The sequence below is a fragment of the Clinocottus analis genome, unplaced genomic scaffold (genome assembly GCF_023055335.1).
Source record: "Clinocottus analis isolate CAN_PGR_092001 unplaced genomic scaffold, fCliAna1.0.p SCAF_25, whole genome shotgun sequence".
Classification (NCBI taxonomy): Eukaryota; Metazoa; Chordata; class Actinopteri; order Perciformes; family Cottidae; genus Clinocottus; species Clinocottus analis.
In genome coordinates, this window is record NW_027175987.1 from 3,505,001 (window position 1) to 3,519,696 (window position 14,696).

General features: G+C 39.0%; 2 protein-coding genes across 5 annotated transcripts in view; one reads left to right on the forward strand and one right to left on the reverse strand.

The window, feature by feature from the left end:
• The window catches only part of pole4 (polymerase (DNA-directed), epsilon 4, accessory subunit), a 1,955-nt gene extending 1,010 nt beyond the window's left edge, over positions 1 to 945 (reverse strand). Inside the window, exons 1-2 of one of the 2 annotated variants that reach the window (XM_068591579.1) lie at positions 873 to 945; positions 573 to 784 (exon numbers count right to left, since the gene is read on the reverse strand). In XM_068591579.1, coding sequence (XP_068447680.1) covers positions 573 to 784; positions 873 to 927 — 267 coding nt within the window. In that variant the 5' untranslated portion in view covers positions 928 to 945. Of the gene's footprint in view, positions 1 to 572 lie in introns of both variants that reach the window. The other variant, XM_068591580.1, reaches the window with a different exon arrangement.
• Positions 946 to 1,090: 145 nt separating this feature from the next.
• Positions 1,091 to 7,561, forward strand: LOC137794618 (serine/threonine-protein kinase NIM1). 3 transcript variants are annotated; one of them, XM_068591523.1, is made up of 5 exons: positions 1,091 to 1,195; positions 1,911 to 2,008; positions 3,988 to 4,293; positions 4,994 to 5,262; positions 6,057 to 7,561. In XM_068591523.1, exons 2-5 carry the CDS (start codon positions 1,987 to 1,989, stop codon positions 6,807 to 6,809), a joined length of 1,350 nt encoding a protein of 449 aa, XP_068447624.1. In that variant the 5' UTR covers positions 1,091 to 1,195; positions 1,911 to 1,986; the 3' UTR covers positions 6,810 to 7,561. The 3 variants fall into 3 exon arrangements, with proteins under 3 accessions (XP_068447624.1, XP_068447626.1, XP_068447625.1); XM_068591525.1 differs by having other exon boundaries at positions 4,017 to 4,293; XM_068591524.1 differs by having other exon boundaries at positions 1,101 to 1,195; positions 1,960 to 2,008.
• Positions 7,562 to 14,696: the final 7,135 nt, after the last annotated feature.

Below are 14,696 nucleotides of genomic sequence, written 5' to 3' on the forward strand. Positions count from 1 at the left end.
TTTCAACCTGAACTCAAAGGAAATGGGACCTAAGGGCTTTTCACATTGCTGAACTTCATTTATATTTATGTTTTATCTAGAATAGGACATGTTTTGTCATCTGGTTTACCTTGAAATATAAGATTCAGTAATTTTCATTCGTCAGAAATTTGTAAAGGTAAGAATTATAAACTCCCATGTGCTGCTTGCATCGATACATTTATATATTTTGCATGTTTGCATTTCATTTCGGTGTTTGCAAGTTCACATGTGATACCTTTTAATGTTTGTTATATATACACAACTTATATTATAGACATGACAACTATCCTGATGAGATTGAGAAGTTCTAGTAATTCAATTGTTGAGTGCACATTTTGGGAGGTTTAGGCCCAGATTTAACTGGTGGAGTTTATAGTGAACTTTAGTTTACACATTGATTATTTATCACAGATAACAATCCTATTGCATCATGATGAAGCTAATGTTATTGACTGGCTATGGAATATCACGCTGTGATAGCACAGGGGTAACGTAAAGCAGTCAGAGTTGTCGAAAAAACTTCTTCGCGTTTTTGTTGTTGTTTTTTTTACCGTGGCTTTAGCGATGATGAACACAGACTCCTGGCTGGCTAGTGACACGTCTGGGTCGGTCTTCATGAGCGCCTTGATGCGAGCCAGCGGGAGTTTGGACAGGCGGCTGTGGCTCACGGTGGCCGCGGGGCCTGTCTGAAGCTGGGTGCTTTCCTCCTCCGCCTCGGCCCCGCGGTTCTCTTCCTCACTCACACACCGGTCCGAGTCGGGCTCTGTGGGGGTGACAGCTGTAGCCACTGTTGCTGCCATTCTCCGTTTGTAACACGACCCTTACACTTTAAAAAACATACAAATCCCTACCAATTTGTAGCAACATGCCGCAGATAACAACATCAGCAGCAGCGCGCCACAGCATGTGCTTCCGGCCTTTCGGTGAGAGGCCTGCGCTGATTCGGCAGCTAGTCGCTCTGACGCCCCGCCTTTTCCTCTCCCGCCAACCAATCGTCGTCGGTGATTGGTCAGAATGCGAACCAAGCTCTGGCTATTGGCTAAAAGTAAACGTCCATCCTGCCTGCACGGTGAGGTTATGTCAAGATGTTGATGGTTGTGAATCATGTTTTAAAATATATATATATTTGAAAGCAAAACAATGGATGAGGAGTGTTATTCTTTTACTACAACCGGTAAGAAATGGACTTGGATATAACACATATTTTATCTATTGGTGCTTTTTGTCCACCTGGGGGCAGAAACAAGCTGTTAACATAACGCTGCTATTTTACACCCAGTAATGTTAATATGGCAAACAGGTGACATGTTGCTACAGTATAGTTATACAGTATAGTTTTTAAGTTGTGTCTCTGTTCAGTCATTTTCCCACCGTTTTGATCCCAACCAACTCTTGAGAGTAATACCAATGCTAAATTCATGGTGTAAACATGCATGAGCACATATGCATATATAACAGCATGTTTTATTCGCATCATATGATGCTAGAATCATTTTCAAGATTGAAATGACCTCTTTTCCTTATTTTCCCGCTCAAAGTAGTGCCATTCACGTTAGCCTACTGCTAATATGTGTACCATTAATGTTTCAATAATTAAATTCACACACGATGTATTTTATATATTGTTTTGAGTTAATTCCAAACTTTTAAGTATAATTGTTTTATTTAAATGTCAGTAAAGTTTTGTGTAACTGTCTGATTTTCACAGACTTGCAACTAAGTTCTACATGCAAATTTATCTGATGGCTTGCAGGAATTATTTATCACCCGTTGTCTAGTAAGAAAACTAACATGAGTTGTGATTTAAAAGTGTGCATGCAGCATGTACATCGTTTTAGTCGGTCAGATAATAACCTAATAAGCGGTTCACTAATTCACTGTGTTAATAGGATTGTGACGAGTGATTTAGTCCTCTGAAGCTCCATTCGCATGTTTCAGTGAGAGTCTGGTAAATGAGGGACAGACATGAAGGATCCACAGCTCACAGGTAAATGTCAGCTTTATTCTAAAACTTCTAAGTTTGAGTATTTCATAATAGTATAGTTAAATAGTAATTTAATATTTTTCTAAGACTTAGTTTGCAGAAAGTATTGTATGGTTTAAAATGCGGGTACCACTTTCTAATAATCATAAAGGGTTTGTATAATTCATCGCTTCAATAATTTCTAATATATAATTGATTCATGCTTTAGAGATCAGTTATTGGCTATTTGAAAGAATCATTTACTTTTGTCTCTTTATTGATTTAATTAATCAATGGATGGAAAATGGATGATTAACCCCTCCATTAATGACTTAACATTCAAAATTGATGACTTGGTTGCTTAAAATGAAAACTAATGTCACCAATAATTTATGATTTACCAATAAACTAATGCATTGCTACCAAATAGACAAGGCTAAACACCTGCTAATGGTATTCTTTATAACCCCAAACTACTTACTGTTAACGGCTTCTAACCAATCTGCAAGGCAATTGTGGAACTTGTTTTGATGAAAAAAGTCCTTACACACTTATTAACAATTACTAACTTACTTATATTATTCCCTTTTCACGTTTAGCGTATTTAAACAGGAAAATGGCTGTGTGACTTTTAAATATACATCTATAAAGACAATTTAATTTTCATGTTCAGCATAATTCACTACTCATGTAAATTCAAAGCACTTCATGTTAAAATGCAGACAGCAACGAGTAACATGTACATTGTACAGAATACAGTACAATACAATAAAGTGTAGCAGTAACTAAAGAAAAGAGAAAAAAAAGTTTTGTTTGAATTAGTGAAGTCGTCTTATTTTATCAAATTCAAGCTCAGACTTACTAATACTGTATTGTGCCTAACTCTTCTGTCTAAAAGACGCTTGTAATCCTGACCACTTAAAGCTTACCGGGAACTACATTTATCCCACGATGACAAGAAGGAGTTACACAGCATTATTACGCCGTAGATTGATAGAAGTTTAGTTTAGTGTTGCATAGGCTACTTCATTTAACTCAGTTCTTAAAAAATGTTGTCATTTAAAGAGCTCATGTCTGCCCTTTAAGACACTCACACAGAGCCCAAGTCTCTGACATCTAACCCTGTTGCGCATTGATCTTTGTGTAATACTGAACATTTATCCACTGTTTCCTGTAAAAGCAAAAGAAACAGGATATGTGTTTTACATACAAATGTACTCAAAATTCATTATTTTGTTTGGGAAAACATTAATTCTTTGGCCATTTTCTAGGATAAATGTGCTGAGACTTGAGAACTGTGTGCAGAGAATACGAACGTTGGTTCCCAGATCAGGAAAAAAAAGACAGGAAAGGTCAACATCCTGCGTTGGTCTAAAAAGGAATACAAACATGTTGAAATTGATATCAGCATCATCGTCAAGACCTCTACAGCTGATAAAATACTCATAAAGAAACACCAGTAAGGTGTGAGAAGTCTTTGTAAAATAAAATGTCAAAAGAAGAGCACCTCTTCAGTCAGTTAATTTATAAACAGTATGTTGGCAACAAAAGGATGGAACGTAAATATTCATATTTGTAAATTAACTGAAAATGTACGGAATCAGTTACTATTTGCCTCCGACTTGTAACAGAAACCAACTAATCACAGACTAAAGTTAAGCCAGGTCAGGATCGTTGTAAATGAGGTCTTACGTTTGAGCTCAAAAGGTAACATTGAGGTCAATCTCATTACCAATGTTCTACATGTAACAGCCACACATTGACCTCTGTAAGACTTCCCGGGTCCAGGACAAAAATAACTCAAGTGTACCCGGCTATTTCTGCCTACAAAGTTATTGTTAGCCATGCGCATTACTGAACACAACGTAGATTTATCCTCATTTTAATATTGAGCAGGCTCCACACGTTCATTACACACAGTGGTGCTGATCTATTTTTACAGTCATCTGCAAAGAAACCTAAATATCTTCACGGCTTTCTTGTTTCTTCAATTTCTTTTCAAGCTATTAAAGCACGCCTTTGGTCCAAGCAGAAAGAGAGCAAAAAACCCAAAGACGAGGCTCGAGTGGGTGACAGTGTAGCCAAGAAGCAGCCAGCCCCGGCTGCCATAAGAGCCATCCCACAGCTGACCGAAGCAGAGAGGATGAGAAAGTCGGCGTTTGAGAGGGTCGTCTACGACATGGCCCACAACGAGAGGACCGTCAACGACCTGATGCTCGGTCGGAGAGTGGGCTTCTACGAGCTGCGCGGAGAGATCGGGCAGGGAAATTTCTCCACTGTCAGGTTGGGCATCCATGCCTTGACGAAAGGTCAGGAATCATAGGTTATTTATGTGTTCTTATCCTATTTATTGGTGTGTTAATGTCATAACCGGCAGTTTTCTTATGACTCCTCCCTCAACCTTGACTCTAACCGTGAACTTCAAAGACTTACCTTCAGAAGGGACCAGGATTCAAGAACAGTTACAATTACATTTTGTCTTTGTATTTTGGGCCTGTGCATAAAAAGGGGGTTTGATGCTAAAGATAATAAATATAATATCCCACAAGATGCACATTCTTTCTTAGTTTAAGCCTTTTCTGAACATGAATAATATGAGTCAGCTGAGCTCCTGAATAATCCTTTCTGATCACCCCTGATCTTCCTGACCCCTGAAGTGCATTTATTTTTCTGCTGAAATGTCTTTTTGAAAACTACTCAGTTGTGTGCGTGTGTGCGTGTGTGTGTCTGTGTGTGTGTGTGTGTGTGTGTGTGTGTGTGTGTGTATGTGTAGGTTTAGAAGTTGCTTAGCCACATTTTTCTCATACCTTAAAATAATGCAACCACCAAATTAAATTAGATGCCATAAATACACTCCTTTAGCCTTCTCATTCTGTGCATGTAACTGTCTCATGGGCTTAGATCTCCTAAGAATGGTCTGTTCTTATTTTGACCTGTCACCTTGTAAGACCCTCTCTAAATCTGTCGTGGACATCTAATCCTCCGCCCCACCCTCCTCTTCTGTCTCAGAGAGAGTCGCTATCAAAATCATGGATAAGCTGCGCATGGAGGAGAGGACCCAGCCGATGATTTCCTCAGAGATCAGCTGCATGGAGAAGCTGTGCCACCCCAACATAGTGCGGCTTTACGAGGTGCTAGAGACCAGCCGGAAGCTGTATCTGGTGATGGAGTACGGCAACAGTGGAGACCTGTTCTCCCGAATCACCACCAGGGGGAAGCTCAACGACTTGGAAAGCAAGCTGGTCTTTGCACAAGTCATCTCTGCTGTTAAACACATGGTGAGCTTCAATGTCGGCCTTCTGGTGGTCACCATCTACTGCGCAGCGCCGTGTGCAGTCTGTGCCTCACAGCTCTGGGTCTATTGAGGGATTCCTGATTCAGATGATTAAGTCATCCAAACTTGAATTAGAGTTGAGTTTGTCAAATAGGTTTTAAGGCTCAATCTGTAAATTTTGTCACCATATTTATTTGAGGTTGATTGGCATACCAGTATGCATTCATAGGTTTCTGCCAATATTTTCATAGGGCCCTGTAAAGAGGTGACAGGAAATGAAGGGAGGTGACATGCAACAAATGTTTCACTGTCAGTCCTAAACAATAAAATGATGTCTGTGAGTGACACAGGAGTGTAACAATATAATGTATATGTGACGTTATTACTGATGCATCAATGTGTCTTTTTGCTTTTATTGTGAAATATTGGCTAAATGTACCTCTTTGATCATTTAGCTAAAACTGCTTGAGAGGTTTAGGAGGGATACTTTTTTTGGAACTACTAAATAACTCATACATATCTGAAACTTGGCCCCAACTATTGTATGTTATGTTCATAATTTTTTCTTTACAATATTAATTTGATAAATAATTAGTAACTATTACTGTCCGGTAACTAAAATACAGGTGCAAAAAAAAAAAGAAAAATTGCAACATGACAAGAAATAATATTGAAGGACAATTTAAGTTATTATTGTTGTTCCATTTTTCATAGATTGTTGATAATGTCCCTAAAATTACCTTTAACATGCCAAATCTAAACCCCTGCAATTTCCCCTTTCTTTTGGTCATATTGCAGCACGACAACAACATTGTCCACAGAGACCTTAAGGCGGAGAACATCTTCTACACCACCGGCTACTGCATCAAGGTTGGAGATTTTGGCTTCGGCAAAGAGAACGGCCCTAATGATCTCCTCACCAACTTCTGTGGCTCACCACCGTACGCTGCTCCCGAACTCTTTCAGGATAAAGGTTACAATGGATTCTATTCAGACATCTGGGCCTTAGGGATTCTTTTGTACTTCATGGTGACGGGCACTATGCCTTTTAATGGGGACAAACTTGGGAAGTTGAAGCGCTGCATCCTTCAGGGGGCCTACAGTATCCCTGCTTATGTGCCCTATCCATGCCAGCTGGAGATTAAGGGCGTGCTGCGGCCTGTGCCCATCGACCGTACGTCCCTCACACAGATTGCAAACGGTGCTTGGCTGAAGGGGATCGAGTACCCTCTTCCGTATGTCTTGTTGCCGCTCTCCCCGGCACACTTTGCCCACGCCAACCAGGCTCTGTGTGTGGAGGAGCAGGAGGTGAAGACTTTGCTGTCAGATCTGGGTATTTCCAAAGTCCATTTCCTAAACAATCCCTGCTTAGACGGTCGGAGCGCATTGACTGGGACCTACCGGATCCTTCTCCATCGGGTCCAGAAGAGGAAGTCAGTGGAGGCAGTGGGTTACTCGGCGCTTCACCCTGATGAGTACGGGACTCCGAAGAAGTGGACTGTAGCACCTTTGGACAAACACGATCCCTCAGCTGTCTGTGTTGTATTGTAAAGAGATTGAACTGAACTGGACTTGCTTTAGTTGTGGCACTTCATCACGAACACGGGTGTCCATGTGCTCGCGGACACTCCGTCATTCAATTCAGGCTCCTTTTATTTGCGAGGCGTTATGTTACATGTTGCGAAATACTGAAGTTGTGCAATGCTGGACCGAAATGGCAAACAAATGGAGTTTGAGGTCTGAGTCGCAGGGTGCTTCTGTCCCACAGTGTGAATCAGTTACATCTTAAGGAATAGAACACTTCTCTTAAGTAATCTCCTATGCCTTTTTGTTCTGAATATTACATCACCAAGAAAAGCTTACTGACGCAAGACATTCATCAATCACTATATGGCCATCAACATCTTTCAATCCCTCTTAGTCAGTGCATAGATCTACTGAACTAATCCAAGCCTACAGGTAATCCTAATAAGATAGACAGTAAGAACATGCTTGGGTAACAGAAATTAAACCTGAGATTATAGAGTATTGTCCTAGGAAAAAGTTACGTCAGGCAAAGAACAAAACCAGGACCAGGTGAGGCCAGAGCAAAAGACACAATGAAACACACCTAAATGTGCTTTTTTTGTTTTAAACAAAAACAGATTCCTAAAATGCCTTAATTTATAAAGATATTTATCAAATATGTTTGGAAATATATGTTATGATTATCATAAAAAGTCTGGAGCACACAGATTGTTTTACATTTTGTGCAGTTTTATTATAATTTAAGGAACTATAGTGATCTATAATTGACAATTGATATGCTGATATTTGCTTATGTTAACGCTAAATGAGTTCTACCTGAACTTCATGTTACTCTGTATTAATAATTATAGCGGTAAGACTAAATCCATTCGTGAAAATAAAAGTATTTTAAACATTTATTCTGAAATATTCTTCTTAAATTTTCTCATCTTTCCTTCCAGCAGGATAATATTAAGGTCTTTTTCTGCTGCATGCAAGAATCCATCCAGAGTTTTAACTACAGAGATTTCCATTGAAATTGTAAAAGTTTCAGACTTCCTTATAAGCCCTAAAGTTTAAAAAACATTGACGTTTGAGCCAGTTTGCAGGAACTGCTTTTGGAGCCATCTCAAGCACTTTCTGTAAAAGTGCTGAAAATGAAACATGATGCATTTGTGAATTCTTCAGGCTTAAAAGGCATAAAAACTCTGAGTCCTTTTGACACTGTGACACTTGAATTAATCCCAATCTGTGAAGTCAAATGAACCTTCACTTCCACTTCACTTTTCACTTGTGAATTCCCCTCGAGGGTACAACAGTCTCCGTGAGCCAGACATCGCTCCTTGCCTTTTACCGTCACCTCGCAGTTTGGCGCCAATTCTGCCAGTGTCTGCATGCACATTCATTCTGATTAGTGATTGACACTATGAGAAGCGTCACATTTTGCAATAAATAAAGCTTTTCCACACAGGAATGTGTTGACATTGTGTGGGCAGGAGCAGACAAACGATCAAGGCCCCTTCCAGTGCCAAGAAGGAGTCTCGACTCGCAGTTTATTTAGAAAACCTGCTCTTGCTGAATATGACTTGTGTGAAAATACCTGTTATCAGTTGTCATCATGTAACTACTGACTCTTATTCATAATGCAGCGAATAGCTATGACAGAGAATAAATGTTAAACAACCAGCAGTATGTGTCTGCAGCTCCTGTTTCAAAATGTTGCATGAGCTGAATTGATGCATTCAGGGAGATTATGTTGTTTTAAACCAGAGTAAATAATTTACTTTGAGGTGATGAAAGGTGGCAGAATGACATGTTGCCCTTGGCTTAGTGCTTAAAGCGTGCAACCAAAACCTAACAGATTTTAAAATCCTTCAATCAAATCAGATGATGATATTGCTGATTTTCACATCACTCGCTAATGTCATTCTTTTGGGGAATAATCATGGAGTTTAAAATCTGATGTTTATTGTCTCTTAACAAGTCATGAATGCCAGAAGATATCAGAAACAATCTCATGTCATGATTTCATACAATGCTTTGTTTGATCCAGTCACACACCCGTGTCTGTTTAAAATTAAAGTGATGAGTGACATTAAGTGTTGACCATGAAAGTAAACAACTTTTCTGCTTTTCTCTCACGTTTGTACACTATGTTCTTTCTTTGTGTGCCTTCTTTAACCTCTGGGATTATCACGGGTAGCAGGGATGTCACCCGAAAAACCAGTCAGTGTTTGTTTATGATTGCATTTGGCAGAGAAAGAAATGTCTTGAGCTCTGGATTAATGACAGTTAAAAAAAAAGCACATTTGCGAAGGTTGCGTAAGAGTAACTTTGCCTTATATAAACCTTCTTGGACCTGAGCACCAGGGGATGAATGTGGCTGCGAAGAGTTTCACTCTTACCCACAAACATTTAGTAAGATCCATGTGTCTATTTTAGTCAGCAGTTACTGAACTACTAAGTTTGGTCCTTTTATTTACATTTATCAATGCATGACCAGTTTAGCTTTATAGTGTTTGCAATCAATAGCTAGTGGTGTTAACGAGCACTCATTGTGTAATGTCCAAGAGAAAGGCAAGAAAAGTGTAAATATCCTTTAAAGAGTGAGGATCTAAGACATCTCTCATTTTCTAACACGTCTTATTTTATGTACTTTTCACTAACTGATGTTGAGGAACAGCGACAGTCCACATGAACTGTTTCACATCGGTGATCTGAATCCAAAAGAGGGTCAACATGTGACACCCTGCTAAGTGATCAGTGCTTTGTTAATGCTTCATCCAGTGAAAAACAAGGACAACCGCCAACACCGGCTCTTTGTTTTCTCTGTCAAGGTTTCTTGTTCTGGATCGTTCCCACTGTACGAGAGACCTGAACCCGATTACTCTCACGTTAAAGTATGTCACCTACCTTTGGATGAATGAAGCAGAACTGGGAGACAACATGTTATATGCAGGATTTTAGGCTGCTAGACAAATGAACTTCTGATTTATGGGCACTCACATTTACAATAAACTGGAGGGAGTGTTGCAGAGAAATTAGTCACATCTGCTCAAACTATTCCAGCAAAAGCGAACACATCCAATATAATTGAGTCCCCAAATGATTCGATAAGCACAGTGCACACAATCTGGACACTTGCCTTTCCTTCCCTTATTATTCTTTTTTTCAGTTATTAAAACCAAAAAGCATTTATGCAATGAAACTGAATCAGCAGTCAGCATTCCTAACTACTAAATTGTGATTTTACATTGATGTTGGGTAATACGTGAACATGGCCGATTGCCTAACTGACTGTCTCCTAAATCCATGCTGCAAAGTCATTCTAAGCCAACTTTTAGTCTATTCACACAAGATAACTCGACAAAAAAATAGACAACATGCAGGAAATGCTTGACCTTCTCGCTGGAGGACATTGAAAGTAATGGCTGATCGATGGTGCAAAAACAGCTCCAAAATAGCTCTGAAAACAAACAACATTCTTGTAAGAACATGTTTTCTGTTTGTTTCTGCAGTTTAATCGGCAGAATCTTAATCGTTGCAGTTTGACACAAGTCTCTCAGCACATCTAATTTCCTGTTGGTACAAACGAGTAAAGTATGTTGATTATGTTGTATACTAACTGCAAAAACCACACGATGAACAGAACACCCACACTGACACAGCGTAAGTGTTTATGAATGTTTTGCTTCTTATTGGTAGTATGAAGTCGAGGAATAAACAGGGAGCGTAGACGGAGAGCTGATGCAACAAAGCCTCTCAGCTGGATTTGGACATCATGGTTTAGATGGATCATGTCTTTCCCTCTAAGTCGCTATGATGCTCCTAACTTGTTGATGCCATTTTAGGACATTTGACCATCTAGTACGAGCAAATGAGCGGTGTCTTGCCTGAGTAGGGAAACATTTATAAGTCTTAACCACAAACCAAGTTGAAAGCCTCACTTTGTATATCAATGGGATTGAGGCTCGTAATAAAGGGCTCCCTTCACAGTCAGTATGAACGAGATGAAAAGATTACAGCACACAAAACCTGTTTCAATGTCCACTTTGGAGCCTGAGCATTGTTCAAAGACTGAACTTAATCTGGATGGCTGAGAATCTTGACAGACATGGTCGATCTTTAACTTCCATGTCAATGTTTTCGCACTGTTCTCATCAAGCCAGTGAAAAACAGCTTTTTAGATCAACTGTTAATTGAGCCACGTTTCACATTGTGGACGGATGACTCATGCAGTTCATTATTGGTTCAAGCTGATGCCAAATGCAGACTGCGAGAGATTACTGGACCAAATGTGAGCCTGCTTTCATGGATATCCAGTTAAGATCTCATCAGGGAGGAATGGTGCATTTGTATCCCCCAAAATCAACCATTGCATCGCCAAATCATAACGGAGGTTATATGGTGTTTCCTGAGTCATCATAAACTAATATAGAAAATCAGCTTCTGTTCGTATAGCCTCTTTATTTGATGTAGAAGGACACAAAATATAATGATATTGCTAATATAAAAATATGGAAATCTGTCATACCAAAAAACTTTCAACATATACCGACTTTTAGCTATACATCACACACACACAGCACAAACACACTCTGCAAATACGTTTCAAAGCTGCCATAAGTGGCTCATTCCTAGCAGGCGCTACATATCAAATAAACAGTCATAGCGGTGCAACAACTACATTAATTTTGCTATACTGGCAATAACATTGAGAGTATGGTATATTCATGTTATAGTGGACTGTGCACATGTGCATGCTCTGTACGCACAGGAAATACCAAGTGAAACATGATCTTTGTGGTTAAAGGTGATATATGATGCCGTTCTGGGGTTGGAACATCTGCTCTCCTCTGGCTCATTCCTTTCTTGTTTCGCTCCTTTAAGTGGTCTACAGAGACACAGAGTTGTAAGGTGACGATTTACACGATCACAGTCACTGAGTTACTATGTAGAGAATGAAAGTTTATCATTGTGAGAGTGTGTTGTGTAACTTTTTTTTTTTTTTTTTACCAATTTCCGGTTTCTCCTATTCACAGACTCCATCAGGTCCTGGACCCAAACGTCGTCCGGATTGGTACAGCGAGTCCATTGTTGTTTATGTGACGGCTTCTTCTTCATCAGAAACCTGCACACATTATTATTATTACTTAAGATTATCAAGTCCAGAGACACCGGCTATATAAAAGATCTGCTCGAGGCTTGGATCAATCACATGCTCAGAAAGCAGTTTGTTCCTTTTTCCATTAGTTTTGCCAAGTTATTGAAGCGAAAAGTTTCAACAATCTAGATAACCAAAATGCCAACAATGAAACACATAAAATGTGTGACTCACACAACAGCTCGGATGTTGCAATCGCCATCTGTTTCCTGCATCCTGTAACTTTCAATGTTTTTCTTTATCCTTTCATTCATCTTCCGAAGATAGCCGAGGCAGCAGTTGCCATACGAGCCTGGAGAAATAAATAAATATATATATATATATATATGTATATATATATATATATATATATATATATATATATATATATATATATATATATATATATATATATATATATATATATATATAAAAGAAAGAGAGGGAGAGATAACTGCCTTGCTTAAAGATGCCACTTAAATCAAGCAATTACTTAATTTATACACTCTCTTTATGGTCCACGGAGAAAACAATAACGCTTAATTTTAACAGTGGTAACTCGAGGTTATATGTATACACATATGTTTTATTATAACTCTTTTAAAAAAAATGGCAAGAATGTATTTTTCTAGACCGTGCCGTCGTTTAAGTGCGTGTAAAATGATACAACAGTTTCCTACACATATTTGAGCTATTATAAAAAAATAATTTAAAAAAAAACACACACAGTTATATTGGCAAAATAATCAAATTGCCTTTAATATTTTCATAGTTCTTTTGTAAATCCAATCTGATTTGTTCCACTTACCTTGTGCAAGACTCATGTACATGCAGGAGAGGATCAGAAGTACGAACAGAGTCGGGGACTTCATGGCTGTGGCTGCTGTTGCTCTTGTTGAGTGGATCACTGCAAAGACACAAACACATGAAATCACAGAGCAGAACAAAACAGATTCCCACCCCGCCTCTTGCATATTTTGGCCGTTGATATCATATTTTCCATAACAACCCCCTCTGAGCTCTTGTGAAAGACAAAGGTGATGTCTTTGACCCCTCATTCATAGTCTTTTTATATTGCGCTTACCGAGAGACGCACTGAGTGAGTTTGTGAAATTAGCGCTGAATTTTCTCTCAGCAGTTATCTCTTATTAAACTCATCAATTGGAACATACATCAACATGTTTACACAATATAAATTACAAAAGCACCAAGAATAACATGAGGGTTGAGGTATTTTCAAAAGGGACGTACCTGCTCACATTCACTCTTTCACAGGATGTGCTGGCATGAGAACCTTCTGATCAGTGCCGCTTGTCGTTGCTCTGTTCTCTAATATAGTGCACACTTGAAATGCCCTCCCTCCTCCACCACACCTCCTCTATTACCCAAGGACAAAGTTTTGCAACTGCTCAGTAGACGTGAAATTTGATCACTGAATCCCATAAAACCATACCCACTCCCCCTCCCACCAACACACCCACACACACACACACGTCATTACCACCCAAGTACCTTGATATAATTGCACCCCACTGAAGACAATGAATAATCCCCAAAGGCTGAAGTTTTATCACTTTGGTCTCACATTCAGCACATTGAGATACATTGGTGGCGATGGATATATTATGCAATGCTAAATAATAACGTGATGCTTTAATGATACCATTTCAAATTCTGGATTGTTTTGGTGGGCAGGTATGTAACACCCCTGCACCAGGTAGAGATGTCAGTGCCTTCCAATGCAGTTGGACGGATACTTCCTCACGCAAGGGCTGATCTAATCTGAAGGCACTGAAGCTTTCCAGATGTAGGATTCTTCCAATGTTGGTTTATTGTGTGTCTATTAGGCATCATTTGAATTGAATGAACAGGTTATCCCCGTCTCTTTCTTTTATAGCTGCAACCCTTTCTCTGGATCACCCTGCTTCAAATCTTATTCATAAGGAATGCTAAATCTATAACAGTATGTACTTCATGTCCCTTTGCATTGTTATCCATATAGTTTTTGACTCTCGGGACTTCTTGGTCACTTATTTTTCTGCACCACTATAAATAAAGTCAAACCTGCACATTACCTCTTGTGGTGCTGCTAAATTAATCAGTTTCCTGAGTAATAAACATTCAAGAGAAAAAAAATAACACAGAGAGAAGGAAATGTGGGCTGTCAGGAAGCCCAAATACTGTATATGTATGATGAATGTTGTTTCCCAGCTTTGTTACAAGTTCATTTAAAATTAAGTGACAACATATGTCAGTGATTATGTGTAATTGTGTGCAAATCCATGTGCAAGTATATTTGTATTACAGTGGTTAAAATAGAAACAGAAAGGGGTTGTGGGAGCGCCTGGGCTCTTCAACCTGAAATAACCTTGATCAGACCACCCCAGTGAAACAACACCTGATCATAAAATGTATTAGTTATTTGTATCTTTTATATTCTATTTATTTTTTAAACTGTTCAGCATTCCTACTATAAAACCTACTCTAAAAAACATAGGAACAGCCAATTAAAAGCCCAACATGTGTTAACTTTTAACAGTTGTAAAATGTGACTTCATAGTGATCTCAGTATCCTCAATATTTTTTCCAGAGGAAATAGTTTTTGAAGTACTGTCCTTTGTGAGGACTGAAACAAAACGTGTTTTGAAGAAAAAGGCAGGATTTTATATAGTTTACTTTTCTAAGTCGAGAAGTAGGTGTAAAAATGAGCATTACACCAATCCAGACACTAATGTGCTGCTATAACAGCTTCCGTTCCTGTAGGAAGGCTTTTTAAGGGAGTTTGGATC

Bases quoted from the DNA above. Each gene is read 5' to 3' on its own strand.
- LOC137794618 (XM_068591523.1), top strand. From the start codon at position 1,987: ATGAAGGATCCACAGCTCACAG. The intron at 2,009-3,987 runs GTAAATGTCAGC...TTTCTTTTCAAG, and splicing joins GAAGGATCCACAGCTCACAG to CTATTAAAGCACGCCTTTGG. The intron at 5,263-6,056 runs GTGAGCTTCAAT...GTCATATTGCAG, and splicing joins TCTCTGCTGTTAAACACATG to CACGACAACAACATTGTCCA.